At 56.4% G+C, this 27,251-nt stretch overlaps 8 protein-coding genes across 8 annotated transcripts; 4 read left to right on the top strand and 4 right to left on the bottom strand.

Annotated features, from left to right (window-relative positions):
- Positions 1-89: 89 nt before the first annotated feature.
- On the bottom strand, positions 90-5,325 carry C8Q71DRAFT_889208 (urea carboxylase; the record flags this gene model as incomplete). The annotated part of the gene is made up of 20 exons (XM_047928631.1): positions 4,275-5,325; positions 4,147-4,215; positions 3,979-4,096; positions 3,856-3,921; positions 3,726-3,796; positions 3,397-3,672; positions 3,111-3,343; positions 2,640-3,057; positions 2,158-2,582; positions 1,843-2,101; positions 1,642-1,788; positions 1,300-1,587; positions 1,196-1,243; positions 1,079-1,141; positions 868-1,026; positions 776-814; positions 681-719; positions 516-631; positions 382-461; positions 90-334 (listed from the first exon to the last, which is right to left on the bottom strand). Exons 1-20 carry the CDS (start codon positions 4,869-4,871, stop codon positions 90-92), a joined length of 3,756 nt encoding a protein of 1,251 aa, XP_047782078.1. The 5' UTR covers positions 4,872-5,325.
- C8Q71DRAFT_415627 (LamB/YcsF family protein) lies at positions 5,014-6,823 on the top strand. Its single transcript, XM_047918421.1, has 10 exons — positions 5,014-5,303; positions 5,556-5,576; positions 5,626-5,690; positions 5,746-5,866; positions 5,927-6,007; positions 6,061-6,220; positions 6,272-6,323; positions 6,381-6,420; positions 6,475-6,582; positions 6,642-6,823. Exons 1-10 carry the CDS (start codon positions 5,271-5,273, stop codon positions 6,714-6,716), a joined length of 756 nt encoding a protein of 251 aa, XP_047782077.1. The 5' UTR covers positions 5,014-5,270; the 3' UTR covers positions 6,717-6,823.
- Positions 6,824-7,075: 252 nt separating this feature from the next.
- Positions 7,076-9,622, top strand: C8Q71DRAFT_740270 (uncharacterized protein). The gene is made up of 8 exons (XM_047922759.1): positions 7,076-7,354; positions 7,409-8,194; positions 8,249-8,642; positions 8,703-8,740; positions 8,799-8,806; positions 8,858-9,100; positions 9,160-9,292; positions 9,353-9,622. Exons 1-8 carry the CDS (start codon positions 7,141-7,143, stop codon positions 9,379-9,381), a joined length of 1,845 nt encoding a protein of 614 aa, XP_047782076.1. The 5' UTR covers positions 7,076-7,140; the 3' UTR covers positions 9,382-9,622.
- A 376-nt stretch (positions 9,623-9,998) lies between these two features.
- C8Q71DRAFT_904711 (uncharacterized protein) lies at positions 9,999-11,728 on the bottom strand (the record flags this gene model as incomplete). The annotated part of the gene is made up of 4 exons (XM_047928864.1): positions 9,999-10,643; positions 10,697-10,826; positions 10,876-10,994; positions 11,054-11,728. The coding sequence occupies 4 exons, from the start codon at positions 11,726-11,728 to the stop codon at positions 10,188-10,190; spliced, it is 1,380 nt and encodes a 459-aa protein (XP_047782075.1). The 3' UTR covers positions 9,999-10,187.
- Positions 11,729-15,824: 4,096 nt separating this feature from the next.
- Positions 15,825-17,146, top strand: C8Q71DRAFT_415533 (uncharacterized protein). Its single transcript, XM_047918420.1, has 4 exons — positions 15,825-16,055; positions 16,117-16,397; positions 16,451-17,051; positions 17,105-17,146. The coding sequence occupies exons 1-3, from the start codon at positions 15,933-15,935 to the stop codon at positions 16,875-16,877; spliced, it is 831 nt and encodes a 276-aa protein (XP_047782074.1). The 5' UTR covers positions 15,825-15,932; the 3' UTR covers positions 16,878-17,051; positions 17,105-17,146.
- A 1,256-nt stretch (positions 17,147-18,402) lies between these two features.
- Positions 18,403-20,576, top strand: C8Q71DRAFT_904709 (uncharacterized protein; the record flags this gene model as incomplete). The annotated part of the gene is made up of 10 exons (XM_047928863.1): positions 18,403-18,736; positions 18,794-18,828; positions 18,891-19,054; positions 19,119-19,239; positions 19,300-19,397; positions 19,469-19,568; positions 19,680-19,836; positions 19,891-19,942; positions 19,997-20,028; positions 20,084-20,576. The coding sequence occupies exons 1-10, from the start codon at positions 18,693-18,695 to the stop codon at positions 20,574-20,576; spliced, it is 1,296 nt and encodes a 431-aa protein (XP_047782073.1). The 5' UTR covers positions 18,403-18,692.
- A 1,217-nt stretch (positions 20,577-21,793) lies between these two features.
- Positions 21,794-23,909, bottom strand: C8Q71DRAFT_415377 (protein transporter SEC13). Its single transcript, XM_047918419.1, has 6 exons — positions 23,720-23,909; positions 23,608-23,667; positions 23,417-23,538; positions 23,095-23,354; positions 22,708-23,030; positions 21,794-22,483 (listed from the first exon to the last, which is right to left on the bottom strand). Exons 1-6 carry the CDS (start codon positions 23,720-23,722, stop codon positions 22,226-22,228), a joined length of 1,026 nt encoding a protein of 341 aa, XP_047782072.1. The 5' UTR covers positions 23,723-23,909; the 3' UTR covers positions 21,794-22,225.
- Positions 23,910-24,883: 974 nt separating this feature from the next.
- C8Q71DRAFT_415261 (uncharacterized protein) lies at positions 24,884-27,204 on the bottom strand. The gene is made up of 20 exons (XM_047918418.1): positions 27,170-27,204; positions 26,917-27,115; positions 26,758-26,836; positions 26,681-26,694; positions 26,520-26,618; positions 26,456-26,465; positions 26,382-26,399; positions 26,298-26,323; positions 26,214-26,239; positions 26,132-26,166; positions 26,060-26,084; positions 25,984-25,995; positions 25,909-25,924; positions 25,812-25,851; positions 25,659-25,759; positions 25,535-25,594; positions 25,452-25,479; positions 25,325-25,382; positions 25,084-25,268; positions 24,884-25,028 (listed from the first exon to the last, which is right to left on the bottom strand). The coding sequence occupies exons 2-20, from the start codon at positions 26,985-26,987 to the stop codon at positions 24,921-24,923; spliced, it is 1,011 nt and encodes a 336-aa protein (XP_047782071.1). The 5' UTR covers positions 26,988-27,115; positions 27,170-27,204; the 3' UTR covers positions 24,884-24,920.
- Between the last annotated feature and the right edge of the window lie 47 nt (positions 27,205-27,251).

The raw sequence follows: 27,251 nt of genomic DNA, 5'->3' as shown, positions 1-27,251 counted from the left end.
CTAGCAGAGCACGAACGTTCTACATATACAGTATCTATTCATCGCTGGCTCGGAATGCTCAGCCATGTGTCTCATTGCCTATTCGATGTTCATTTGAGCATTACTAGTACATCCCCGGACCCTACTGCCGCTCCTTCCTTGATGCCTTTCCCGAATCCGACCACTGCGCGTCCCACATTCTCCTCGCCAGCCTCAACGTTAACCTCTGTCTTCATGGCCTCGAGGATGATAAGCACATCTTCGCTGGACTTGATGACATCCCCCGGCTTGCACTTGATTTTCCACACAGATGCAGTCAAGGAAGAGACCACTGATTCCGCCGTTTCGTCGACTTCTACGGAAGAGGTGAGTGAGAGTGCGAGGACTGGTTCATAGACTGACCAGTGGAATCATCCCCTGTCTCAGCCTCTTTCAGCGCCTCTTGCTTTTGTGCGAGCCACTTGCTGAAGAGCTCGCGTTCCCTGCAGTAGCCACTACATGAATGTAGGTCTCGATTGATTGGCGATGAGACTTGCCTAGCTTCCTCAGACTTGACCCCGAGCGCTTGGCTCTCCTTAAACAGCCTCACCTCATCGGCGATGCCCGCTACGAATTTGTTGTACTCTGCCATGGAGAAGTTGCGTTCTTCGATCTGTCACTACATGAGTTCATGACGATCCATCATATGACAGGGTCATCACCTTGAAGACATAACGGCCCGCGTCAAACTGGGTCTCTGCCTAGAGAAAGACGGCGTCATGAGGCTGACTACGCAGTTCAGCAGAACGGCACAAACCTCTATGTATTGCGCCTCCGTCACTGGTTCGAGGACAACCTGATTGGCTCCGTGAATAACGGATCTACGACTCGATGAACGAACGGACTTACCTGATCGAACGGTTGCAGGAGCCATGGCTGGTCAGGCCCAAAGTCCCTCCCCTTTCCCCACGTTTGCCAAGGCGGAAGCGTGCGTCCGTACAGTTGGTAACCTCCTGGCGATTCGATGGGATATATCGCAGCAACCAGACCAGCTATGCCGACGGCGCCCTGCAAAGCATGTTCAGTCTACGTCATTGTAGTGCAAGCAAGACAGACTTACTCGTGGAGTATATGTCCGCGAAGGGTTCATCTTCTGTCCAACTAGCCTGCATCGCGGATCGATCTAACAAAGTCTGGTTCAACCGATGCGCGACAGGTAGTGGGGTGAGAAACGCACAGGGACGAGGAACGGACATGCCATGTAGAACCCAACGGCAAAGACAAGCTTAACATGCTCTGGGTCAATAGGCGCGGCGTAGCAGTCGTGCAAATGCAACTCACATACTCCGACTTGACCAACAGTCGCAAGGCCTCTTCTCCGCCTCCCTCCAAACCGTTGTTGTTTGCGAGGTACTCGATGTTGCTGGGCAGATAGGCCGCCTCTGCTCGTGTCGAGCGCATGTATTTCTCTAGTGCTTCCTTGCTCCAGCGATCGTCAAGAACGATGGGGAAGGTGATCCTGCGTGCTGGGAACACCGTGTCCGCCAGTGTATCCGGGAGAGAGGTCTCAGCATCGACGAGGATAGCTAAAAGGTCGGATTGCGAGATGGCGGACGGATCGTAGTGTACCTGCGGCGACAGTAGATTAGGTAACCGTCATTTCCGCTGGAACCATCGACATACCATTGTCGACCGAATGCAAGGAGCCAACGACCATATACCCTTCACGTCTCTTTGTCGTATCTTACCTTCGAGCGCATGGATCCTCGCACGTAGGTTGAAGTCCAGCTTCATCTCCCCGTACTCGACCAGTATGGCAGAGTCACCTGCCTGCGTCCGCCTTCTGTCAGACGATATGTGGAGTGGCCATGCGCTGAGTCTTACCTGCCGGAATATGACTCTTGGACGCACACTGCCAACGGCAGGCTCTACGACATGGATCTTTGGGTCTTGAGACAGGTCGGTAAAGGTCTGGGAGAAGATGGCGGGTGGGGGTACGCCGGGGGTAGATTCCTTGGACGATATGACGTCCTCGAGCCCAGCGAAGTACCGCTGTCGCACCGTGGCGAGTTCCATTGCCTGCTCTACTGAGATGCGATGGAACTGGATGGTCGAACCAGGGCGGAGCTGGCCGACTTTCCATCTGCGTTTAACAATCGTCACAGTGTGATCACTTCACATCTCGAGATACAAACTCACAGGTCTTCAGTCGCGACAGTGCAGAAGCACATGTATCCGCCCATATCCGGTCCGTCATTCGTCAACAGCACAGGAGTATCACCATTGACGTTGATCGTCCCGAACGCATACCCGTTGTCAAGCACATTGCTCGGGTGCGAACCGCCTTCACCGCCAGTCTCCCTGGCCCACTTCAAAGGCGGGCCTTCGAGACGGATACCCATGCGGTTGCTTGACGCGCTCACTTTCCAGCGGGTGCTGAAGAACTCTCGTACCCCTTCGGCAGTGACAAACTCCTCGTCTGAGTGGGGTCCGGAGAGGCAGTAGACAACCCAATCGGCGGGGTAGACGGGGATCAGTGTGGACGGGAGAGCTAACATCTGTTCGTCTTCGAGCGGTGAGCAAGCCCCGAGAGCAATCGTATCGCCTGCGTGTAGTGCACGTCCCTGTGTCGACCCGTTCAGGCTCCTCATCCTCACCAGTTCGAACAAGAGAAATGTTACCTGGTAGCCACCCAATCCGATGGACGTAGACTTCGAGCCGAGGTGCTCCGGGATCTCCGGAAATCCACCCCTCACAGCGAGGTACGCCCTGAATCCCGTTCCCTTGATAGTCCCAACAGAAACTTTTGCGCCTGCCGGTACGACAACGCTCCTCCACATCTCGACGTCTTCCCCGTTGACAGTCACCTTCGTGGCGGCTCCGGTGACGGCGATGACCGCCGGGACGTGGAAGAGGAGGCGGCACCCTACGAGTGTGATTTCGAGTGCTTCTGTGCCCGGGTCGTTCTTCACAAGCATGTTGGCGGCGCGGAAGGCGAGTGGGTCCATTGGCCCGCCGCGAGGGATGCCCATGCCTATGCGGCGGCCGGGGTAGTCCTGGACGGATGTTTCGAGGCCTCCGCTCAGTACGTCCATGGCCCTGATGATATTCAGTGATGCTTCAGAGTGTAGCTCATACAGACCGAGACTTACCTGGGCGTGAAGGCAAAAGTGTCGAGGAAGGTCGTCATGGCATTTCCCGCCTTGAAGACGTCCGACTCACAAATCGCCTTGAGGTAGGCCATGTTGTTCGGAGGCCCGAAGACCTTGCTCTCTGAGAGAGCTTGTTGCATCCGCGCAATGGCCTCCTCTCGCGTCGGTGCCGTGACAACGAGTTTGCAGACTAGCGGGTCAAAGTAAGGCGTGACGGTAGTGCCAGTCTCAATCTGACGAACACTATTAGCTCCGGGGTCGAGGCAGCACGCATTGATCTGCATACCCAGCTCTCAATCCGGAGCCACTCCGCTTTCATGAACTCTACGTGCTGCAACACGCCAGGACTTGGCTTGAACTGCGCAACAGGGTTCTCGCAGTACACTCGCGCCTCGATGGCGTGAAGGTTCCGCTGGTCCGGAGGGACGGAGAACGGTTCTTGCTCGAGCTTATCTGGGAAGAGACCTCCATCGCGTGTCTCCCGCTCCGCTATACCTTGCCGGATCATGAGCTCGACGATGTCAAGACCAGGGTTTGTCGCTTCCGTTACGGGATGCTCGACCTAGCGTGACCGCTGTTAGCGCTGGGAGTAGAAGTACTGAAGGTGAGGCACACCTGAAGGCGGGTATTCATCTCCAGGAAGAACATTTCTTGGGAGTCGTCATCCACGAGGAACTCGACAGTACCTATGTAACGCAGATGAGTTACCCTGCGCCTTGCTCGAAGTTGGCATCAGACTACACACCGGCAGATGCATACTTGATGCGTTGACAGAGACGCAACGCAGCAGCACTCATCTTCTCGAAGACATCTGTTACATCGCGGAAACAGTGTGAATAAGCTTATGGGGCCAACAGAGGCAACATACCAGGATGCTTCACCATGAATGGGCTCGGAGTCTCCTCGATGACCTTCTGGTGCCTGCGTTGTACACTACATTCTCGTTCGCCTAGGTGTATGGCATGACCGAGACCATTGCCGAAGACCTGACATGGATCAAGTAGCAATCAATCGCACAGAGAATGACTTGCCTTACCTGAATCTCAACGTGCCGTGCATGAGGGTAGTACCGTTCCAGGAACACGCCACCGTTCTTAAATAACGACTGCACATATTCCAATGCATGACGACACGACCCAAGATGAAGTCGATTGATTGGCTTACAGTAGCACGTTCTTGCGTCGAATGAAACCTCGTTCGCAATTCTTCTGCATTACGGCAGATGACCAAGCCCATGCCTCCACCCCCGGCCGTTGATTTCAACATAATAGGATAGCCAATCTTGTTGGCAACCTTTACTGCTTCGTCTTCGCTCTCCAGCAGCCCGTCAGACCCGGGGACCAAGGGTACATACACCTCAATCGCGAGAGCCTTCGCTTCGTGCTTCAGGCCCATGGTTTGGATCGTCTCCGGTCGAGGACCAAGGAAAGTGACCCCCGCATCGCGAAGCAAGCTCGCGAACTGAGTGTTCTCAGAGAGGAAACCATACCCAGGGTGCACTAGCGTCACACCACGCTCTTCGCAAATGTCCACGATGGCTTCCGCGTCCAGGTAGCCCCGCGAGTTGGAGACAGGGTCGTGGTCGTCCGGGCGCAACGCGACTGCCTCGTCGGCGAGCAGGACATGGGGCGAAGTCGCGTCCGTGCGAGTATAGATGGCGACCGTCGGTATATGGAGGCGTCTCGCCGTGCGGAGGATGCGCACGGCTATTTCGCCACGGTTGGCGACGAGTAGCTTCTGCTGCTGGAACGACGCGGCCATCGTGCGCGACTGCGAGTCAGATGCGCGCTAGGGTTCCGCCTTCCGTGTACACAGGCTCGCAGCTTATAGGTGTACCGACGCACTCCATGATGCTGCTACTGAATGATAGGAGGTCAGGCTATCAGGCGAACGGCATTATCTCTGCATCGTCCTCATGTGAGTGCACATATAAGGAACGTGAAACCACGGTTCACGTTCATCCTATCGAGGGGAGGCTAACCCGAAGCCCTTGAGAGAAGCGTCTATGGGAGCAGAGATACGCACGGGAACGCTTAAGTGAACAACCAATGGACACCGTGCCCGTCCAGGAGACCTCTCCTGCTGACCCTCCGCCAACAATTGCTCTCTAGGCCGCGTTCTGGTTACTGTGTTCAAGGCCTGTCATTTGGACCCTTCAAGATGCGCGCGACTGTGAACTGCGATATGGGAGAGGTGAGCATCCTTATCGGCCTGCACGAATCGTCAAGCTCCCGGGGCGGACGAGGGTACTTCGAATGCACAGACTCCGTGTAGAACATCCAGCGAGTTGTAGAGCATCCTGGCCACAGATTGAAACTCGAGCAACGAGATGATGATGGCATGGTGCAACGAAGTCATAGACGCCCTTGCCGCTTGTCCTCGTCCAGCGCCGTCGCGCAACTCATGTCGATTGTTCACGAAATGACTGACAGCATGGTCATCTAGGGCTTTGCCCTATATACGATAGTGAGCAATTGTAGCGTCGCATCCTAAATGGGTGACTCATGGTCGACAGGGAGACGATGAGTCCCTCATGAAGACGATCCATATGGCCAACATCGCATGCGGATTCCATGCATCGTGCGTACTCTCAAACTCGCCCTTAGATAGACAATCCTGAAGAATGGTTCCTCAGTGACTTCAATATCATGAACAAGACCGTACTCCTGGCCAAGGAGAATGGTGTGCTTGTCGGTGCACACCCATCACTGCCCGACAGGCAAGGATGGGGGAGGCGCGAGATGGCCATCGAACCCGTACGTCGTGCATTGCTCTGCACGTCGGTGCTCAGAAAGCGCTGAAAGCGAACATCGTAGGAAGAGCTCGCGTCGTGCTTCATTTACCAAGTTGGGGCATTGACAGGCTTCCTAACGCTTCACGGCGTGGACCTATACCACGTGTGTGACTCATTCGCGCCTTTGGAGACGGTTCACTGACATTCACACCCCAGATTAAACCTCACGGCGCTGTCTATGGCATGACTGCCCGTAACATGGACCTCGCCCGCGCAGCAGTAGGAGTAGCCAAGACCTTCGGCGTCGCCTACATGGGTCTTGCTGGAACATGTCATCAAGCTGCCTGTGAAGAGCTCGGAGTCCCATTCATTACCGGTTAGTCCTTCCAACTGCAACCCGGGATCATACTGATATGCTTTTATGTAGAGTGGTACGCTGACATGGAGTACGCTCCCGACGGCAAGCTCCTTATAACCAAGTTCGTTACGGAACACGGTGTAACGTAACAGTCCAGATCACTGAGCACACACTTTAGGAAACATGACCCTATCCCTCTCGACGTCATCAAAGCCCGGGTACTGTATCCATCTGCATTCGGAAATCCCGCAATCATTGACATCTACATTCAGGTCTCGAAGATGCTCTCCGAAGGTCTAGTGACGACGAAAGATGGTACCTTCTTGCCTTTGGGCACTAACATCAAGAATGTGTCTATCTGCTGCCACTCCGACACACCTGTTCGTCTGTTCGCGTACTCATTTGTCCCTTTCGTAAGCTGACACTATCCGTGCGCCAGGGCTCGGTCGAGATTGCACACCTCGTGAAGGCAATGGTGGACGAACACAATGCACATTCAGGCTTTAAGAACTGATTGCGGCGAATGAAGTCATGAGCTCCTTGTACATAATTGTATCGCGTGTAGGCACCGGCTTGCGACGCCCTGCGTTCACAAATATTATCACGTCCTTTCCCGCAGGCTTGGTGCATAATGCTGGACAGTCATTGTGCATAGCGATGCTGAGTATTCGTCCCGCGAACCTGCCGCGAATTGCCCGCAAGTACTTGGTAACAATATCACGATCATGTGATGGGAAGACGACTCGGTGATTGGTGGGATCTTGGGAGCGGCGCCCCGCAGGCTCAGATCTCAGATCCTGTTCCGTCTTACCAAGTCTCCGCCGTGTTACTTATATACGTCTGGCTCACCCATCTCGACGCTAGTGAGGTTCTGTTTTCTAAGGCGACATCTAACTTACCTGGAGACTGACCAGTGGCCACAGAACGGTGACGGCAAAATGAAAACCTCAATTTCCTCTTTGCCCACTGAAGTGGTAGAGATCATTCTCGTTATTGCTGCGGTAGACGGTTTCCCTTCGGCGATAGGAGCGCTGTCGCAAACTTGCCGCGCTTTCCATACCCTGACCTACGATGCGGCCGACCACCACCTCTGGCGAACGATCTTTCTCAGCACGTTCGATGACCCGCGACGGCTCAAATACTATGTCTCAGGTATGGCACTTGGTTCACGTGGTTGACTTTTGTGTGACGTACAGCATGTTCCAGGTAACTTCGACTGGTGTGACGAGTTCAAAGAACGGACATGGGCGGCATCCTTCCTTAAGCGGCACGTCCGACCGCTTCGTGTACAGAAGATCTACACGCTCCGTACGCGGACCACCGCCACTTCTCTCGTGGACCTCACGCCCACATACGAGGTGGACAGCAGCGTACGAATGCTGAACGCGTTGCTGTCCGTTATCAAGACCACCGCGCCCAATGAGCATGGCCCCGGCCAGGGTGAGGAGAGCAAGGCTGTCGAAGGGGAAGTGATGATCCACAAGCGGTCCCTGTCCTACGCCCACCATGCCGCCCCCGATTTCCCGGAGCGCCCGCGAGGCTACTCCAAATGCCTGAACGTCCCTTGGCTGCGCGCTGTCTTGGAGCATGGCCTCCCTGCGTCGCTCATTACCAAAATCTCAAGTGACACGCGAGACTTGCGTTGGGACAAGACTCCCGAAGCACTGGCTCTGGGCGAGCTCATCGCTTGCACGGGCTTCATACCCGTACGGAACCTCATCGAAGAGCGGACTGGCCGCCTTGCGTCATCTTCATCGGGAAGTTATCGTCCGGAACCACGGTCACCCTCGATGTCGGATATGGACATGTCCGCCGAGTCACAGAGGCTGCGGGCCCGTTATTGTGCCCGGGAGCTCGTATACAGGATGGCTTATCTTAGTCGGCGACGACATTGGGGCCCGTACCTCCCAGTCGCGCCGTCTGCCGAAGACGAGCCCATCTTGCGCGATTCCAGCCATGCGCCCGCTGCGACTGATGCGCCTCGTGTGCTCCGTAAGATGCTTCAAAAACGTGAAGCGGAGTCATCCGAGTCTGAGTCTGACCCAGACTTTTCCCCAGACGATGAGGATACCATCGCATCCCCAGACTACGTCGACGCATCCGACGATGAAGTTGAGGAGCCCCCACTCGTGGACCTTGTCCAGTCGCGAAAACGGAAGCGCGTCGTACCAACCCCAGAGCAGCTCAGGCCAGACTGGTCCTGGCTCGCAGCAGCGCGGATTCTAGTCGAAGACAACTTCAGTGACGTAGAAGAGTACAAGATAGCCGATCTCGTCGATTGGAATTTCTGGAGAGAGACTTGGGCCAACCATGCGGATGACGAGGAGCCTCGTATACTCGACGAAGAGCTTCCGGTGATAGGAACAAACGGGATGATAGGCAAGTCACCGGGGCTTGGACCGCAATGCCGAGACTGGGCTGGTGCACAGGGCGTGTGGAGGTAAGCAGGGTCACTGCGTCTTGCACTTAGTCGGGCATCATAATCTCACTTGCAACGCAGGCGAGCTGTTCTCTGGCTCGATTACGCTGATCTGATGCGTGAGTGCGATCATCTATCAGTTCTTAGTCCATATAGCTCAGACCGTCCGAGTACTAGATCACAACGTAAGTACTCTTCTGCCCAGGAAGGGCAACGCCTCACACTTCCACGGCCAGCACTTTGGTGGATTCAGCGATCCCGGACTATATGAGTGCAAGATTGTTGTTCCGCTCCGACTCCGCATCGTAGGCTACGACGCCCCCTCTGTCGCTGCGTATCCAGACCGGCCCACCATTCTAGTCGAAGGCGAAATGGGCGGCCAAAGCTTCGAAGGATATGAGGATGGCACTGCAGACGACATCCGAAGAGTGCACGGCGCAGTCAGCATGCTATCTACCGGCCATGTGCGATGGAATCTTGTGAGTGGAGGTGTTTCTTTGATGCCCATGGTTTACTCACCTACACCTGTCGGACCCAGACAAGCTCTGAGGAGGATGACCCAGACAAGGACTTGTGGGCTTCAGAAGGCATACAGGTCGGTGCCGTCGGCTCCGACGCAGGCATCCTCGGTATGTGGACAGGCGTGCGTCATGAACAAACCGACCCCCTCGGTGAGTCCTGGCTTGCTCATCGCTCGACATGTCATTGAATAGTGTCCATTATCCCCGTAGGCGCGTTTTGGCAGTGGAGGGTCGTTTGAAATAAAACAAGGGAGTGTGCCGCGCCAATTTGTCACGGCACGCAAGGTTCCTTCAGAAGATCATATGCTGCTATTGTATTAAACTCGAGCTTGACTCAGCATGCCGCCGAAGAAGTCAAAGAACCCACGGACGGTAACTTTGTATGATTGGAAACGATGTGTTTGGATGGTCTGGTCTCAATGATAGAGTTCTACGAGTAAGCTTCTCTTGGTCAATGAATGCCCTGTTATATTTAGTCCACATCGTGGTTCTGACTTGCATGCTTGACGTCAGGAAGACGGACCTGGGCTGGAGCGAAGATATCTTCTCGAGCACGCAGGCGTGTTCTCAGTAACATGCGAGGCATAACTTACTTGCAGCTGTAACGTCCCCGGTCCGACCCTGAAATACTGATGAGTGTGGTGTTGTTCTCGTCGCATGTCAGGCGGTCCATATACTTAGAGTCCTTGCCCTTTCTCTACTGAGACGCAAATGCATCCTGCGTATGCATGGACATTGGGGAATGGTCCAGGCACTAGGGCTCATGTTGTTCTCTCCAACTTTGCCATGACTTCGTGCTCAGCGGTCCGGCAACGCCGGGAAACGCGATCTGACCCCTGGTCAATCGAACATGCATGCAGCGAAGAACCTCTATGTTTCCAGTACAGTACCTGCTATGATACAGCATGTGTGTACAACAGACTTTTACATGTAAGCTTACATCCATCCATCCAAGTATATGTGAAGAAACCAGCAAACATTGCGGAGACAGATAGGACCGCCCTGAAGAACAGGACAAGCGCAAGCCATTCGCACTGCTCAACACTCACAGCCGTCCGCTCTGTATGGCAACACCGTTCGCGAGAGGACCAATCTCGCGCTCACCGACCTCGCGCCACCAACGCTCCGCAACCTCGTCGGCGTCGTAGCCGAACTGGGCTTCGTTCTTCTTGCGGTCCGCCCACTGGTTCGGGTTGCCCTCCATCATCTCGCTCTCCGAGATGACTTCGCCTCGGAGCTCGCGTTCCGCGAGCGCGAGCTCGGCCTCCATCGCCTTGCGCATCTGGAAGTCGCGCGCCTCCTGCTCGGGCCCGTCGGGCAAGTGGAAGATCGTCTGGTTCAGACGGGAGGAGGCCTGAGTGGCGGCGGTGCGCGGGAGCCGCAGCGACTCGTAGGCGTAGAGGAGAGGCTTGAGTTGCGCGATGTTGGATATGCGCGAGAGCAGGTTGCCGAGCACGCCAGCGTCCTCGATGGCCATGGCAGCACCTTGCGCACGGTAGGGCTGCGTATGTGAATGTCAGAGCGCGGATCCTTGGGTTGCGAGAGTGTACCCACCAGCATGGGATGGCAGGCATCTCCGAGGAGTGCGACACGCCCCGCGGGGTGGATCCATGTCTCCAGAGGCTTGCGATCCATGAGACGCCACTTCAGCGTCGTGTCAACCGTCTTGAGGAGCTTCTGGATACTACAGGGAACGTCAGAGAGGTGTTGACAGGGGTGAGACGCAGGCATACCGGGGCTCAAAGTCGGCGAAATCGGCGCGCATCTTGTCGGCGCTGCCCTCGGCTGTCCACGACTCGACTGAGCCGTCGTCCGGGTGCAGCATGACGAGGTTGTACAGTTGGCCCCCGCGCTGGGAGAACGCATGTGAGCACCACATGCCAAGCGCGACTGTGTGAACGGGGTACTCACGACGAGGTACCCCATGATGTGCCGCTGGGGGCCCATCCAGCCTGTCATCTCGGGCGTCTTGACGAACGACTCGAGCTCGGGGTCGGCGAGCAGAGCCGAGGCGGGAATCGTAGCGCGGTACGCGGCGTCGCCCGTGGGGTGCGCAGGGTTCTCGCGGCCAAGGACGGCCTTCTGGATGCGGCTCTTGATCCCGTCTGCGCCAATGATGAGATCGCCGTGGATGACTTCGCCGGAGGCGAGGGTCAGCGAAGGCGCCTCCGGGTCGCAGTCGACGACGGTCGAGTTGAGGCGGAGGTCCATCTCGTTCAAGGCGCGGTCGTACAGGAGCTTGTGGAAGTCGGCGCGGTGGATGTGGTAGTACGGCGCACCGAAGGCGTCCATACGCTCGCCCCAGCGGGTGTACGCGACCTTCTGGCCATCGCTGTACCTGCGAAAGACGAGCCCCTCGGGCTTGACGGAGACCTTCTTGAGCTCCTCGGCGAGACCCCAGCGGATGAGGAGGCGGGTGACGTTGGGCGAGACCTGGATGCCTGCGCCGACCTCACCGATGGCGGGTGCGGACTCGAAGAGGGTGATCTTGTGGCCGGCCTGAGCAAGACAGTGGGCGGCGGCGAGGCCACCGAGACCGCAGCCGACGATGAGGATGTGGAGCTGGAGGGGGGCTTGCTGGGACATGTCTGTGGTTGCTGCAGCGGAGGCTGGGTGGCAAGACGGAGAGGCTGGCAGGGTATATGTAGCAGTGAGGGAGAACAGTTGGTCCGAGCATCATAAATACTCCCATTGAGCGTTCCGATGCAGCAGTCACGATCACAATGGACAACGTTGGGATGTGCTCACGCTCCCGCGCCCGATTCGATCGCACTCAGCCTTGCCTTTTGCGGAGTCCGCATGCTCGTCCACCCAGCGCTTCCGACCCCTCTCCCTCCCTCTACCGTCCGCCTGAATGGCTCTATCATGACGCTGCCCCAGTCGGTGCCACGTCCGAGCTTGTATCGCCTGGATCCGTGGCTTGCTTCTCCCAAGGCACGGGTCCTGAGGCCTGATAAGTTAGGTCATCGGGTCCGCCACTTACCGCACGTACGTCCTCGGCCCTGCTGCGCGTTTGTTCCGCCTTCCACAGATATCACTGCGCACTGAGACGCAGAGTTCATAAACGACGTTATAACGTCTGAGCCCGCTACAACCTTTCAACCCCGGCGTTGAGGTCCTACAAGGTATCCCGGAACCGACCCGCTCTTCTCGTCGCTCCTGGTGAACGATTCACGCGAACACGATGCAGCGCTGAATGAGCTGCTGGCTCCCTTTTAATGCGTTCTGTCTTCTCGGGAGTGCTTTCATCCACTCGATAGGAAATCCTGTCATTCATCTTGGTCAAATCCCCATTGGACGATTCGGCGAACCGAATCCCCTCAGTCGTTCCACAGTGGCGTAGACTTGACTTGGATATTGACGATCCATATCCGAGTCTGCTAACTCCTCCTAGGATGCTCTCCTGACGTTGTATCTCGAAAGCAACGCGCCCGGCGTTCTGGCCATGCTTGCAGGGCGCCTTCCGAGGGGACCCTTCGACTTGCCGCGGACGCTTGCAAGACGCTTGCATACCATTGCCGCCAGCGCAGGGTTCAGGTCCTTCCCAGCAGTCAACCGCTCCAGTGAGACCAATTTCCATTCTTCGTCGAGGCCCGTACATGGGCGCCGGAAAGGAGCGCGCTCCTTCTCTCACGCCTTCAACTAGAAACCCTGCTTACCGTTCCGAATCCTACCTTCCGTCATACACAGTGGCGTGCCTCAAGGCCTGGCAGGAGCCCACGAGAACCACCGTTGCACCAACGCCCTGAAACAGCGTCTGGCACGCCAGCGCTGTATCGCCGCATTGGCTCCCAACCTCGATAAGACAGGGTTATCTCGGTAAGTCCATGGTCGCAAACGTACAGGTCCATGGTTGCTTATAGTCAGGTCCCAGCTGGATGCGTACTCGAGGCGAGAGCTATCATTTGCTCCCGCCTCGTAATTGCAGAATACCGGATACCTCCACCTCGTGGTTCAACGCCGTTGGCAGCGCTCGATTCACTGCAAGAGTCCGGTTCTGCGCGCCCATGATGTGAAATGAAACTTGACGACCTCCGTAAGGCTTGTTTCGTGGACGGGTCAGTCTCGTTTCCGTCCTCTCTTCGCCGAAGTTGACGCTCGGGAACTCCGCACTGGCCAGGGTTATGCCAATCACCCACGGCTGGCATTGAACTGGCGGAACTGGCGGCTTGCTGTGCTCCATTAGCTCATGAGTCATACTTCCCCATGTTGTTGTTGACGCCGCCTACTCGCCTGACCCGTCAGAAATGTGAGAAGGTGGGCTTGAATGAGTCGGTCAGCGCCTCGCCGTCTTGCTTCGCGGTTTCTTGCGACGACCGAGCTGTACATCCCAGGCGTCTCGCGCTTGCACCAATTTCGTAACAAGCAGCTCTAGTCTTCTTGTGTCCATGGGGAATGGTCTTCAGCGCACTACGCGCCGCGCGCCGCTCCATACCTAGGTGAGACTTCGCTGCTATGATGAAGGTCTTCAACACATTTTTTCCCCTTGAGGTAAATTCCATATACGCCAAGCTCATCGAAACAAGGGCGACGATTCTTACATACCCCCGGTGTATTCAAATGCCAAAAGCACCAGACAATCTGATGTCGCGAGTGCCTTCAGCCTACATCAGACATCGGGCCGTGATTGGGATCCTTGGAGGTCCGCAGCGGAGCTGACCAAGGATGATCTTGCAGAGAGACACGGAGAGTCAAAGGAAATGCTTGCTTACGAGCTCGAGGCTACTTCAGAGTTATGTCGGCGAGCACCATGTGGTAACAGGGCTGGCACCGTTCGATGTACCAGAGGTGCTCCTTCAATCTCAGGGATTTACTGAGAGTGTGCCTCGGTACTCGAAGTGACCGTTCGCGTTTCAACTGGGCCTACCTGCAGCGGAAACATCACGGCGATGGAGACGGAGGTCAGGAGCAAGTGTGCGAAGACCGGCACCTCAGCAAGTTTTCTATATATCTAGTTCGCGGCAAAAGACAACGAAGCTGCTAGATTACGGTAGCACAGCTTGAGCTTCCATAGTTCAGCCACTTATTGACGGCCAGTTGACGGAGAATGCTTTGCGAAATCCAAGAGCATGCGAACGACTGATCGAGCAGGCTGACAAGGTTCACTGCGATAATTGATGTCATGCGGGGAAGCGATCGATCTCAGGAACGTCGATCGGCCGGCTCTTGTCGCTCACGTGCCCCACCCGCCTGTGGCTGAGCCCGCCGCGGCAAATGCCGGCAACATTCCAACCACCTCTCGACGGTCACTCATCTCAGGCAAACGATTCAAGCCTTCACTACCCGCTGTGTAGGGTCTGATTGACATGCATCTGCCCAGTCTATACGCGGGACTTCCACAATCGCCTGAGGTGCATGCAGCACAAATGTTCTCTTGCCAGTGTTATGCAACCCCGATACCTGCGGACGGTGGTGTTTCGATGAGGACGAAGGAAAGATGGCGCAGTTTCTGAAGACTGATTTATTTGTCGATAGCTGGGCGTCCAAGGGAAATGGATGTGTACGGGACACAAGCCAGGCAAGGGGCTTCATGCGTACTCGAGAGACAGCGCGGCCTATGCTTGACTTGGGCTACAGACGCGGGTAACACCGGTGAGAACCCTTTGGAAGAGACCACTTTCCAGTCATACGCAATACTAGTAGATATCAACCGCTCAGCTCGGGAGACGAAGGTACGTCCTTCCACTTTTGACCCCGCGAGAAGTCAAGAAGCTAACGGATCATCATGTTGGCAGCGCAAGGCTATGATCTTTACTGTGTAAGCATGCAATCTGGGAAGCGATTACACACGAGCGAGTCAGCACAGCTCAGTTCTGCAAGGCCGCGGCGTGTCTGTCGCCACTCACTCAACTATCGCGAACGCCATCATGCAACCTCCAGATCCGCCCATTCTCTTGGGTCCTCGTCGGCTGTGCACTGCAGCTCTTCAATCACTCTATGTGCTGCTTGATCTGCCCGACTATGGCATTGATAGTCTCGGTGTGTACGAATGGGTTGTAGCGATCGACGAGCGACTCAGTGACAGAAGTCCGGTCCGTCATTCATGGTGCTTGGAGCATCGTCGCTGAGGTCAGTTCAGGAGAATTGTCGGCATTCGCCACTCTTTGCCACTCGCTTGTGGGTCTGTGACTCGACATGCTTGTATGTCAGGCTTGGGTCGGTCGGGCACGGAACGCCTCGCACTGCACACCCCTAGTCATCACAGCCCTGACAAGCCTAATCCAGCAGTTCCTTGTATTCTGGAACTAGGCACGCCGCCGACATGCTTCGTTCTCCCCGAGCTTGAGGTTTCATTGGACACGGATCAGTGGTATTACGTTCACAAACAAGGTCGATCTGTTATCATGATCAAGGGCGCGAAACTGTACGCCTCGAGGATCGGACGTGGTCAGTACCGCACACCTACTCTTGCCTGTCCGAGTGGCTCATGACTACGATGAAGGCCCACTCAAGATACTGGGCAAGCTGTTCCACGAGCTTCAGGCGAGTCTGTCGTAATATGTGCTCAGCGTTGAAGGCTCATCGATTGCACAGGCAGGGCCCAGGGCTGGGCAGTGGGGGATTGTCCAGCATCGCACAGCAGAAGCAGATCGAGTGGCAGTTTGTGGGTCCCTTCTCGAACACATGTCCGATTTGACGGACCCGTCATGAGATAAGAAGCGGCTCGCGCGAGCGGGAATGCTCCCCGGCATCGTCTCTGCGAACCCCCCACCAGGCCCCGAGTGGGGAGTGGGCAATCTCTGCGGAAACCTCTACTTCAACGCGACACCTGCGTACAGCTACGGCTACTATGGAGCTTTACAACACGACCATTGACGGGAAATCACCCCTATTCACTTATACCCCTTTCCGTGCGGCCGGAGTTGAAGGTGCTCTGGGAGCTTGGACCCTCGCGAACCCCGACTTAGTAAGGGTAAGATCCTGATCTTCTTGACCCAGCCACTGTTGCTCGTTACTCATCGATGTCTATTCAGGGCACCTCATACACCACCAATCACACCGGTGCAAACGTGGGGCTACAATGGACAGGCACTTCCATATGGCTCTATGGCTCAACGAGAGCACGCTCAAACTACCAAATCATTCGTAGTTGGAGCGACAAGGTAATCTACGGTAATGGAACGAACGGGACAGACGGGGTACTATTCAGCGAATCAGATTTGAACTACGGTTCATACACGGTCGCCCTTTCTGTCATCGAAGGTTCAGTGACCGTCTCTCGCGCGACAATCACAGTGGGAATGGGAGTTCCTGGGTAAGTTCCTTGTTGTATATGCGAACTATACTCGGGCTGAACGTGCTCTCCAGCACCGCACTGCAGTCGCAGAACCAGTCTGCTGCGGCAGGGGGCGGCCAAGTCAACCCATACTTCCGAACCAGCGCCAACAGCTCGTGGGCACCCTTCATCCTCGAGGGTTCCCAATCGGTGCTACGGACCACCGGTTTCGGCGACAGGATCACATTCACCGTCCAGTCCAGCGTCGGGTTCGCTATCTATGGCACTACGGCCTTCGAATCCGGCGCGTACAACATCAGCGTGGTTCCTCCCCCGGACAACCTCCCTTCCATCGTTCAGTACAATGCGTCGACAGCATTCGAAGTTCTGGACGCATTGAAGTTCTTGGCGACGGGCTTGAACGAAACGATGGACTACACGGTGACCATGACGAACACGGATCGCGACAAAACATGCGACATCGGTCAGGTCGTTCTGCACAGTGCTGTGCAAGCGTGAGTCTAACGTGTTCTGAGGGAACATGCGCGTCACACTGACAATGTCGCTCTCGCAGGTCGAGCTCTCCGATCAGTGCAAGTTCGACGTCAAGCGTGAAGCCGTCTAACACTGGGTCCGTCAATTCTGGAGCCGCGACGGCGGGCAGGCGACATCTCAGTCCGGGAGATATCGCTGGTATAGCGGCTATCCTATGCATCGCCCTGCCTTAGCTGACGAGAGCCACTTAGATTGGATGCGCTGCATGCCTCTTCATCTCCTGGGTCATCATAGCTTTTCTGCGGTCGCACAGACCTGCGAGAAGTAGCGACTCTGGGTACGCGTCCGAGAAGTCGTTCACGTCGCTGTACCGAAGACATCGCTACCAACGCGGGGCTCGAGGATCGCCTCCTCCGAGGGTAGACCTCATCGAGCCCGAGGTCGTCGTGATAGGTGGAGAGCGTGAGCCAATGGTTCCTGAACTCGCAGTAACAGCCTGTATGTTTTCATACGACTTCGCGTGGGGGCCTGAGCTAATTGGCCATTGTCGGTAGATACGAAAGCCTACAGCGACTTTGTCTCACAGCAGGTGGTACGTCCAAGCGCTGATGCGTATGTACCATGTCTATCTCGCGACTTGTTCAGCTTGCTGATTTGAATGTCTCTCGTCAGGGAGGGGCTCGTCGAGAATGCCTTGCCCAGTGGACCTATAACGGAGAATGAGAACGCGTCACCCAGCGGGCCTTCAACAGGGAATGCGTCGTCTAGCGAGGCTAGAGCAGACAATCCGATTCCAGTTCCACCGATTCCCGATGAAGACGCCGGCGCCCAAACCTCAGGAGCCAGACCTCCCTCGTACAAGTCCGAATGTAGGGTGCCCATCAAGCATGCTGCGCGCAAATCGAAACAGAAGGTTCCCTCCTCGTTCCGAATGAGGGTCGAGGGAGGACCTGTTCCTCCATGAAGCGTACCCACACATTCCCTTCACCACGAACATTATGACTTTCAATCCTCGGGCTTCCTCCCGACTCATGTTCTCAGTGACTACCTAGTATGTAATGTCCCCTAACGCGTGCGATCGTCTCTTCATGGACGGACACTGAATCACTTCTGTATCCTTACCTGAATCTCTTATCAAACTTTGTTGTAGCAACGAGAGATCCGGTTGAACTTGGGCTGAACTGCTCGTGAGGGGTCTGTCGGAACCCGTTCGCGCCGACAGCGCTCGGACTCGCCTGTTATCAGCCACTACTGTCGGGACTCATGCCAACGCCGATCTCTGCGCGTTATGGGCGGTCAACAGGCCATCCCAATCGCTTGATATTGCTGTTGCGCCCCTCGCCGGGGCTACCCCTGGACGACGCCCGATCGTAGGCGCTATGGATAAGGCCAAGTATCCTCGCCATACTCCGGTAAGGTGCGAATCTTGCTTGGAGACATATTGAACACAGATGATTCCTTAGGCGTGTCGGCCAATTCCTATGCATCCTCACTGCACCGCTGCGAACCAATTCCGAAGGAATGACTGCGTCAGGACGATAGCTTCGAGGATCGCACAGGCGCCCACGCACATGCAGCACAGCTTGCACGCCTTTGATGGCCCTTCCCTAGTGTGATCAGGCGAGTCTTGGCAACCCGCTCTCACCAAAAAAGCCACCGTCAAGTCATGACCGGTGCGCTCGAGGCATTTGTCAACCCGAATGCAATCCGTTCTCCGAGGCGGCGAGGACGGGGAGCGATACAAAAGCGCCCCGACCTCTCGCAGGGCTGCTTGTGATGATTCCTTCGCCCCGCCCCGCCCCTCCCTCGGACTCGGATTGACTGAGCTGGAGGGAAAGGATGGGTTCTGAGGAACAGGAGATCATAACGCTTCTCCAGAGCAAGTGCGTGTTGGAGTTCTCGATTCCAGTGTGAAATGTTGGCTCACTGAATCATTGTAGCTTCATAACCAACTACTGCGAGCTCGCAACATGCAGTACGTCTTATTGCAGCCTCTAAAACCCTCGATTCATGCTGACAATCACGGTGTCTTTGCAGTGCTGATCTTCTTCGAACACATCGTAACGCTCCCGGACGAGATCCGCTTCATATGGCGACGAAAGCTCACCATGTCAAGCCTCATCTTCCTGCTGAACCGCTACATCCTGTTCCTGTACGGACTCGTCAACGTGGTTGGGGTCATCCCATGGACGACTAACATAGTGCGCCTCTCCGGCCTTTCCGCTGCGAGTGGTGTTACTCACCTGTTACTTTGGTTTGCCCTAGGGGTCAGACGCGTTCAGTGGATTCGTGTGTGCGAGTGATGCTGAACGAAAGACTTGCAGATGCGCGGCCATAATCATGCTATACACCGTCTTCACTCTCCTGCTGTACGCTATCACTCCCAGTACGCCCCACTCACCTCCTCGATCACCATGAAGCCTGAAACTCACATCTCGCAACACAGTATTCTCCACCCTCCGTGTGTACGCCATCGCAGGGCGCAAATGGCACTTCGCCCTCGCGACGTTCTTGACCGGCATGGTCGCCGTTGCGTCGAACCTCGTAAGTCCGTGTCCGTGTCCGGGTGTTCCATCATGACGACTCACTCAGAGTACTGCTCGTGCGCTGCGCAGGCAAATGCCGTGCAGGCTTCCCTTGGCTACCTAGTCTACGTCGGCCCCCTCCCCGTCTGCACGTACAACGCGTATTACAGCGAGTCGGAGCACTTGAAGTGAGCATGTCCCGACCCTCCGTCCGTCCGTCCAACTGACTCACTGGCCTCGTTCCGCTAGACGTACGCCCCCACCTATTGTCATCCCTCCTTCGGGTTCTGACTGCCTTCAGTAACGATCGCGACCCGCGTCTGCTCGATCGTCTCTGACCTGCTCGTCATCGTCGTGACCTGGTGGCGGACGTACGCGCTCAAGCGGGAGGCAGACCGGCTGCACATGCGGGCGTCGCTCGCGACGCTGCTCCTGCGCGACGGCACCATCTACTTCGTGTGCGTGCCCCTCGTCCCCCGACCCGCTAGTGCACGGGTGCTGACTCCGGGCAGGGCGATCCTCGTGCTGAACATCGTGCATATCATCTTCGTGTTGTACAACGGGGTGCGTACGTCTGCATGCGGACTTACCGGCCGCACTCATACTTGTCGCCCGCAGAACGTCGTCTACGTGACGATCTTCCTCATCCCGTACGTCCCCTCCCCTCCCCCGCTTCTCCTGCTAACCTCCGCACCTCCCCTCCAGGATCCCCGCCCTCCTCACCTCGCGCTTCCTCCTCAACCTCCGGCGCGCCAACGAAGCCTCCAGCATCGATGTCCACCTCATCACGTCAGCCTCCACTGCCGACCCGCCGTCGTTCACACTCTCCTCCGCCCCGCCCGAGCTGCGCACGCTGCAGTTCACGCCGGGGGGCACGGCGACGACCGTCGGCGCAAGGACAGGGACGACGGGGACGTGGATGGACATGGACGGGGCGCTGTGGACGGGGTTCGCGTCGTCCGTTGGTGGGGAGTCCGAGTCGGAGGAGGGGACGGTGGACGAGAAGAGCGAGAAAACGTGGAGCCCGTCGACGGAGTCGGGAGGGACGAAAGCGGAGGAGGGGGACGTGGAGAAGGGGCGGTCACCGCCGGTGTCTCCGATGTCTGCGGGGACGGGGACGACTGCGTGTGTGGGTGGGGGTGGGGGCCAGAGCAGGGAGGGGGTGGGGGTGGAGGAGATCGAGCTGACACCTGTGTAGGATGGAGTGTGTACTTGTATTGTTAAACCATTGTGGGATTAGTATGTTGCTTGGTTGCTCGGTCAACGCAGAAACCGGCACATCGAGTCCTGTGCGAATCTGAACGAGGTCGCAGCGGCGAAAGACTCACGATGCGCGGTGGGTGCATGATGTACATTGACTCGTCGTTGGTATTATACAACTGCCTATGACATTAAATACTGCATAAGTCACGAACCACTGTCTACATTGGCTGCCCGAATACAACTGAGGTAACTTATGGATGATCACTGAGAGACTGACCATTTATGTTTTTCACGAAGCCGAGGAGCAGCGAGAAATGCCAAGTCAAAACATGCTGAGGAAGATACCCGGCTCAACGCGAGCTCAGAGTCTTTTTGATCGCGGACGCACGCGACTCCCCGCCCGAGACTGTCCCATGCCGATCCCGCCCATCCGAGTTGTGGTGCTCGGGGCGGATGTACGAAGCGGACTGCGAGCGAACGCCTGCTCCGGTGGCGGGGCCATAGGTCGCAGTATTGTAGGCTTTCACGAAGCCGCTGGAATGTCAGGGGAGAGTGGATGGGGCATGAGGAATGTGAGAGAGCAGAAGTAGAGGCGAACGCACCGTTGGGTAGCATCAAGGTATTCACCTCTGTCCCAACGCTTATTCGTCTTGATAGACACGCCCTCCCTCGACAAGTTGACGCCCCTATTCTTCAGACTGACGGAGAGTCGCAGCGCCCAATCAGCGAGACGACCAAGACGGACAAGACAGCCACTCACGATGCTTTGGTCGCCTCTGCCGCCTGTGACGTTGCCCTCCCGATGTAGACCAGTCCGAACACGACCGCTGCAGCGATGGAGAGCGTCTACATGATGGTTGAGCACGAGAGATCTAAACATAAGCGAGTCGAGGACTTGCCAAGGTGAGGGACAGAAAGTCAATCCTGTCGGTAGTTCCCATCAGCTCTCGGCATTCTCGACGCCACAAAGCTTGGCTTGCACATACCAGTTGGCCATGATGAGTCGATTGAATTCAAGCGATTCTGGGGAGAATGTGGGTGGTAGCGGAGAGGTGATTAAGGGGCGGGTGAACGGGCTGAGCTGGTCAAGGCCGTAATATATAGCGGTGTGAACGTCTGTATAAGGATTGATCGACAATGGGCGGTGCGGGCGGCGATGAATAGAAGCACTGGAGTCACTGAAGGCAGCCTGAAGGTGAAGGGAAAGCAAGACGGTGGCAGGCCAGCTGCTTAGGCCGCATATGGGTCATTTACATAAGGCCTGAGACGAGGATCTGCCTCAGGAACTGGCGGAGCCTGTCCCAACGATGACCGCATCTGCCGCATCCCGCCCGTCCGGCGGCGTCCGCCCGCCTCGGCACTGCGCATCAGTGGCTGAGCGATGTGGCTGAGCGCTGAGCCCGCTCACCGCCTCGAGCGTAGTACTATACGAGTCATCAACGCTGCGCACGGACACAGCGTGCATACAAATGACCAAAGTAGATAGGGTCGCCCTTCCAATCCCAACGCAGGGTTTGACATAGGCTCGGATCATTGCGAAGTTGAGCGCACTTCTCGCAGGGTGTCCGACCTCCATCTCCGAGGACCAAGCAGAGAAAATGTATAAGGGAACCACAGAAAAGGTCCAGGCCGCGCATGTTACACCTAGCTCGTCATATCGCTCACACACTCCCACACGCCCTTCAAGTTCTCCTTCCACAACGTTACCTTCCCGTCGCCACAGCTCACCGCCAGGATGTTCCCTGCCAAGCTCCAGGACACCCGCCACACCACATCCGGGAACTTCCCCGCGGGTGCAGGCGCCCCCGAGGTTGGCGAAACGGATGCGGAGGACGGGTCGAGCGCAGTCTTCACCCAGGGCGACGTCGGCGTGTCTTTTGTCCATATCAGCACCGTCTTATCCTGTCGCACAAGTGCGCGTCAGTCCTGCCATGTTCCAAAGTCTTGTAATACAGCTGTCTGCATAATGGTTGTCGGATCGACGACGCCGACCGTCTCTCCAGCGCCGCCCTTGCGACGTAGGCCGCGGGATGGGGCGCGTAGGAAGGGGTGCAAGAGACACCCGATGCATCATAGACGCGACACCGACAACCACTCCGCATACGGCTGCGAGAGTCTGCACGTACCTGAGACGCAGTAGCGATATAGCTCCTCGGCAGCCCGATATTCGGCGCCCACGCAACGTCGCGCACCCAGTCCGTGTGTCCCTCGAGCACCTCCTCCTCAACCCACTGCGTGTCGTCGCGGAAGCCCCAGATCTTCACCAGGTTGTCGCAGCCCGCGCTCGCGAAGCGCTTCACGCCCGTCGGCGCCGCGGGCACCTGCCCCGGGATCGTCGCGGTCGGCTGCGGCGCGATCAGCGAGCCGGGCTGCACGGCGGGCGCCCAGGAGACGGCGTTGCAGCCGATAGCATGCCCCTCGAAGACGTCCGCGCCCCACTGGCCGTCATCTGCAGCGAGCGCCCCAACAGAGCTCATCGTCAGCGCGCAGCGAGCAGACAGCAAGGGACGCACTCTTGAACGTGAGCACGGAGATCGTCCCGTCCGACGACGCGCAGGCGAGGATCGCGCCGAGCTCGTGCGGCGCCCACGACACGGAGTTGACGGACGCTTTGTGCAGCGTGTGCTCCTTGATCTTCGCCCAGCCCGCGGGCGCGGGACCCACCGCGGGCTGCTCCTTCCAGATGATCACCTTGCCGTCGTACGAGCACGACGCGAGGACGTGCCCGAACTTCGGGTGCGCCCAGGTGACTTGCCACACGGGGCCTGTATGCCTGCAGTGCACGGTTGCACCCCGTTCAGCTCGGAGTGAGGGGGAAGAGAGGAGCGGACGCACCCCTTGAGCACCTGCCCCGCCGCCTTGTTCGTCTCCCCGTCCACCACGTCGAACACTCTCACTGTCCGGTCAGACGAGCACGTCGCAAGCCGCTTGCCGTAGTAGTCCAGTTGTGCATCGTGCTAGAAGACCGCAGACGCGTCACTAAGCCCCAGTTCCGCGTTCAGTGTAAGCGGCGCGCGCGAACGTACGATCATGTCCTCATGGGACGTCTCGATGGGCACGGGCTCACCCATGCTCGTGGAGGAAACCTACCAGATATCATTAGCGGTTAGAAGAGAATGAATGGGAAAGAAGGCGCACCATTTTGTAGAGGGATGTAGGTATAAGTCGTTTCGGAAGTGCAGTCTGAGTGTAGGTCGACGTGGTCTTTGCGGTGACGCGCGTTTCGGTTCACCTCGTCATGTGACGGACGCGGTCATCGAACCAAACCGCGCTCAGATCCCGAGCCAACTTCGTATCGAGGCTTCGACTTCGATTAGCATGCACTGGGAATTTGAACGCAGCGACTCGCAGCCTAAACATGTGGATGGCGTTTTGATTACATTGTAGAGTAACTATGGTACGCCGGAAGGCCACAGTTCGATTTCCGTTTGAGGTGGCTGCTGCCGAGGCCCGATCTGCTTACGTAAGCTAGTCTGGCCGAAAGTCTCGTTCCGATTCGTGCCTCCCCTCACTAAATTCATGTTCTGTTGAGTGCTACAGACTATTCTTGATCTGTATCGGGTTGAATTGTAGCTTCTGAATATATTGTGGGGAGTCCATATCTCAAATTTGAGCCGGAAGAGTCGGAACCTCGGTAAGCGCCGTCGGGTAACGGTCACACTTGGCGGTGGACGACGTCTTCATTGCGCACGGGGGCGATTGGGCGCAATGCTTTGAAACTTATCTGGTTGACTCGCAGAAAATGGTTGGATAACTCACATCGCTGCGGATGAAAAGAACTTAAGTGCAACCGATGTCCGCCGCCTGTCCAATCTAGGCAGGTGTGACCGTGAGTCTGGGGCGCTTACGGAGTTCCAGCACGCCGAGACAGACAATCCATACCACAGAGCACCCAAGATCCATTGGAAAGCCGATAATGCACTCAATGATGTCTCTTAATTGTCTCAGAGTACATGGGGGATGAGCTAATTTAAGGGAGAGCACAGACGAGGCCATGCAACACTCGGCCAGAGTGGCTTACGTAAGCAGATCGGGCCTCGGTAGCGGCCGTACCATGGCCGTATCACTGATTTTGAACTGTGGCCTTCCGGCCGACCTTAGAGTAACAGCGGTATCTGGTGTGTCATTACATGCGTATCGAGTCTACATGAAGCAGCGATTATAGACAGGCGGGGTAACTGGTGGCGAGGAACGTCGACAAGTTGTAGTGATGCTAGAAGTACATTGTGCCAACAAGAAATACAAATACAATGGATGCGTAGGTAGCGCGGACGCGAACGTGGCCGAGAAGCGCTACTAGTACTTGACTTCCGGCCAAGGCATCGGGGCTTGGTCATACTCAGGCTAGGTCGTGGAGCTCAGGCTCCTTCCCTTCGAGCGTGAGCGCACTCGTTTGTCGTGGGAGGTTCGACATCGTAATGATCACAGGGTCAATAACCGTCGAGAACTAGTAAGCCACCTGTCGGTATGCTTTCTACGGCGATGGGACATGGACTACGCACCTGTGCCCTGCCGTTCGACGACGATGGCCCTGCGCCGGACGATGACGACGACGTGAGCTGTTTGTGCGTTTTTTCGAGCGGGTTCTGACCGGACCCGAACGGCCCGCGATCGACGTTCTGCGGTGCCATTGTCTCGACGATGATCGCGCGCGCGTTCAGGTTCGCCAGTACCGAGTTGACGTACACTACAAACGGCCTGTCAGCACTCTCGCATCACAGCCCGGAAATGGAGGATGCGTACGCTTGCTCAGGACGAAGTAGAACGCAAAGTAGACATACATATCCGGGAGGGTGGCATACTGCGTGGTGGGAGGACACAGAGATCAGCGCCAGATGAGCGACTGACGGGGAAGTGATGATGGACGTACTGTTATCAGACACAATAACGCGCAAACACTACGGCACCTCGCATTCATCCATAAAAAGCTATATGACGCTGCACAGAACGCACCTCGTCAACAACCCGGTATTGACGCAATACAGCATCAGGACGGAGACCACAGAGTCCGTGCTGACAGGACGACACGAGTGAGTCTGACGTACGCGGGGGCCGGACGGATGGGGAGGGGACGTACAACCTAATACCCGTCCGGAACCGGCGCAGGTAGAGGTATTGCGCGACGGTGATGACGAAGTCGGCGATGACCTCAAAGGTGAAGCCAACATATAGGACCCACTGCGGGTGCGTCAGCATTGGCAGCCACCGTACAGCTAGAGCAATTTCGTACCGAGAACTGGTGTATCTCGAGGTAACTATCAATATGGAGTCTGTCAAAGAAAGTTCAGAGTGATGCGGCGATAGTAGGGCGTGGATGCGTTGCTAACCCCCTGACAGCGAAGTCTGCAACGAGATACTGGTACTCAGCCGCTCTGCGTGCAGGTAGAATATAGGACACTTACAGAAGGCATCCACTGTATCGATGAACGGTGTGAGCGGGGTTCAGTAGTTGCGGCCCAACAGCACTTCAGCTCTCACCAATGATGTAGAGCGACAAGGTTGCCTACTCAATGTCAGTAACGCTCCTTCGGTCCGTGTGCACAGACGTACAACAAATGCCGGGAGGATCCAGGACTTGCGGCTCACTGCCGGAATATCAGCAAAAGTCTTGCTGAGCGACAGAGATACGCACGCCTCCATAGTCGATGGCAGAATATTCTATGGACCGCACATCAGATGGTGACCACGATATATGATGATAGACTAGTGAACGCACCCCCTGACAATAATATTGCTGAGGTTCTGTCGCAGAAGAGAAGCTGAGCAAGATCGACACTTCAGTGGGCATGAGTGAACCTACCGAGATCATGATCATGCCCTACAAAGGCGAGTCAGTGGATGGAAATACGAAGCTAGCATTCATAATGACCGCACCCAAACACTCCTATGGACCGCATAAACTTGAGTTGAGGACACCCTGAAGATGCAGTGCACTCACCATACTGGCCGTAACACAATGAGTGGGTCCGCGAAATTGATGACCATGTAGAAGTACATGGCATACGTGATCATAGCGGCATGCAGAGTATCCAAGATCCTGATTTCAGGCACGTCAACCACGTCGGGCAAAAAAGTGCTATTATCGCAAGCCTCTCTCACCATAGTACGAGAACCTAGTATATAGACGGGGTGTAAGATAGATGCTCTTTGCCCTTGTTTCAATATCGCAGACATACTAGTAGACGGAGCAGCGGTGGATCTCGGAAGTATTGCTTGAAGTACGTGAACGCCTGGAGACTAGTGATGCCGTACAAGCTGCCAAGATTCCACCGGGACGTCACCATTGAGAAGCGTTAGAACCCAAGTGCGATATTCTCGGAGAGACAAGCACCCACATCGCCGTCGCGAAATGGCCCAGAAACGCCGCCCCGAGCGTGCTGTTGAAGTTGAAGTGAGCGGCCTCCATCGACCTGCGCGCATTCGCCGCCGAAAAATGCGTTCGTCGCGGAGGTGAGCAGACAGCAGTGTAGCAGAGCCGACTTTCAGACGCCTCGACCACTTATATCCCCCGAGGTGCGAAAGTAACGGAGTGGGCTGGGAGTGGGGGAGCCCATCAAAGCTGCATCTCATATATAATCTGGGACTAACCGAATTTGCGAACTTCCTACGTATCTCCGTCACTGGGCGCGCGGGAGGCGCCCAGGGATCGCAGTCAGCGTCGAGGCCTTCT

Source organism: Rhodofomes roseus (assembly GCF_022264815.1).
Source record: "Rhodofomes roseus strain CIRM-BRFM 1785 chromosome Unknown C8Q71scaffold_4, whole genome shotgun sequence".
NCBI lineage: Eukaryota > Fungi > Basidiomycota > Agaricomycetes > Polyporales > Fomitopsidaceae > Rhodofomes > Rhodofomes roseus.
Note: the sequence above shows the minus strand (reverse complement) of the source record. Positions and strands in the feature narration are given on the sequence as shown.

Bases quoted from the DNA above. Each gene is read 5' to 3' on its own strand.
- C8Q71DRAFT_415627 (XM_047918421.1), top strand. From the start codon at position 5,271: ATGCGCGCGACTGTGAACTGCGATATGGGAGAG. The intron at 5,304-5,555 runs GTGAGCATCCTT...ATGGTCATCTAG, and splicing joins TGAACTGCGATATGGGAGAG to GGCTTTGCCCTATATACGAT. The intron at 5,577-5,625 runs GTGAGCAATTGT...CATGGTCGACAG, and splicing joins GCTTTGCCCTATATACGATA to GGAGACGATGAGTCCCTCAT.
- C8Q71DRAFT_740270 (XM_047922759.1), top strand. From the start codon at position 7,141: ATGAAAACCTCAATTTCCTCTTTGCCCACTGAAGTGGTAGAGATCATT. The intron at 8,195-8,248 runs GTAAGATGCTTC...AGTCTGACCCAG, and splicing joins TGATGCGCCTCGTGTGCTCC to ACTTTTCCCCAGACGATGAG. The intron at 8,643-8,702 runs GTAAGCAGGGTC...CTTGCAACGCAG, and splicing joins GGTGCACAGGGCGTGTGGAG to GCGAGCTGTTCTCTGGCTCG.
- C8Q71DRAFT_415533 (XM_047918420.1), top strand. From the start codon at position 15,933: ATGGAGCTTTACAACACGACCATTGACGGGAAATCACCCCTATTCACT. The intron at 16,056-16,116 runs GTAAGATCCTGA...ATGTCTATTCAG, and splicing joins CGAACCCCGACTTAGTAAGG to GGCACCTCATACACCACCAA. The intron at 16,398-16,450 runs GTAAGTTCCTTG...CGTGCTCTCCAG, and splicing joins GTGGGAATGGGAGTTCCTGG to CACCGCACTGCAGTCGCAGA.
- C8Q71DRAFT_415377 (XM_047918419.1), bottom strand. The intron at 23,031-23,094 runs GTGCGTCCCTTG...CGCTCGCTGCAG, and splicing joins CTCCGTGCTCACGTTCAAGA to ATGACGGCCAGTGGGGCGCG. The intron at 22,484-22,707 runs GTACGTGCAGAC...CTTGTGCGACAG, and splicing joins ATATCGCTACTGCGTCTCAG to GATAAGACGGTGCTGATATG.
- C8Q71DRAFT_415261 (XM_047918418.1), bottom strand. From the start codon at position 26,987: ATGGAGGCCGCTCACTTCAACTTCAACAGCACGCTCGGGGCGGCGTTT. The intron at 25,760-25,811 runs GTACGAAATTGC...ACGCACCCGCAG, and splicing joins TCGAGATACACCAGTTCTCG to TGGGTCCTATATGTTGGCTT. The intron at 25,383-25,451 runs GTACGTCCATCA...CCCACCACGCAG, and splicing joins CGTTATTGTGTCTGATAACA to TATGCCACCCTCCCGGATAT.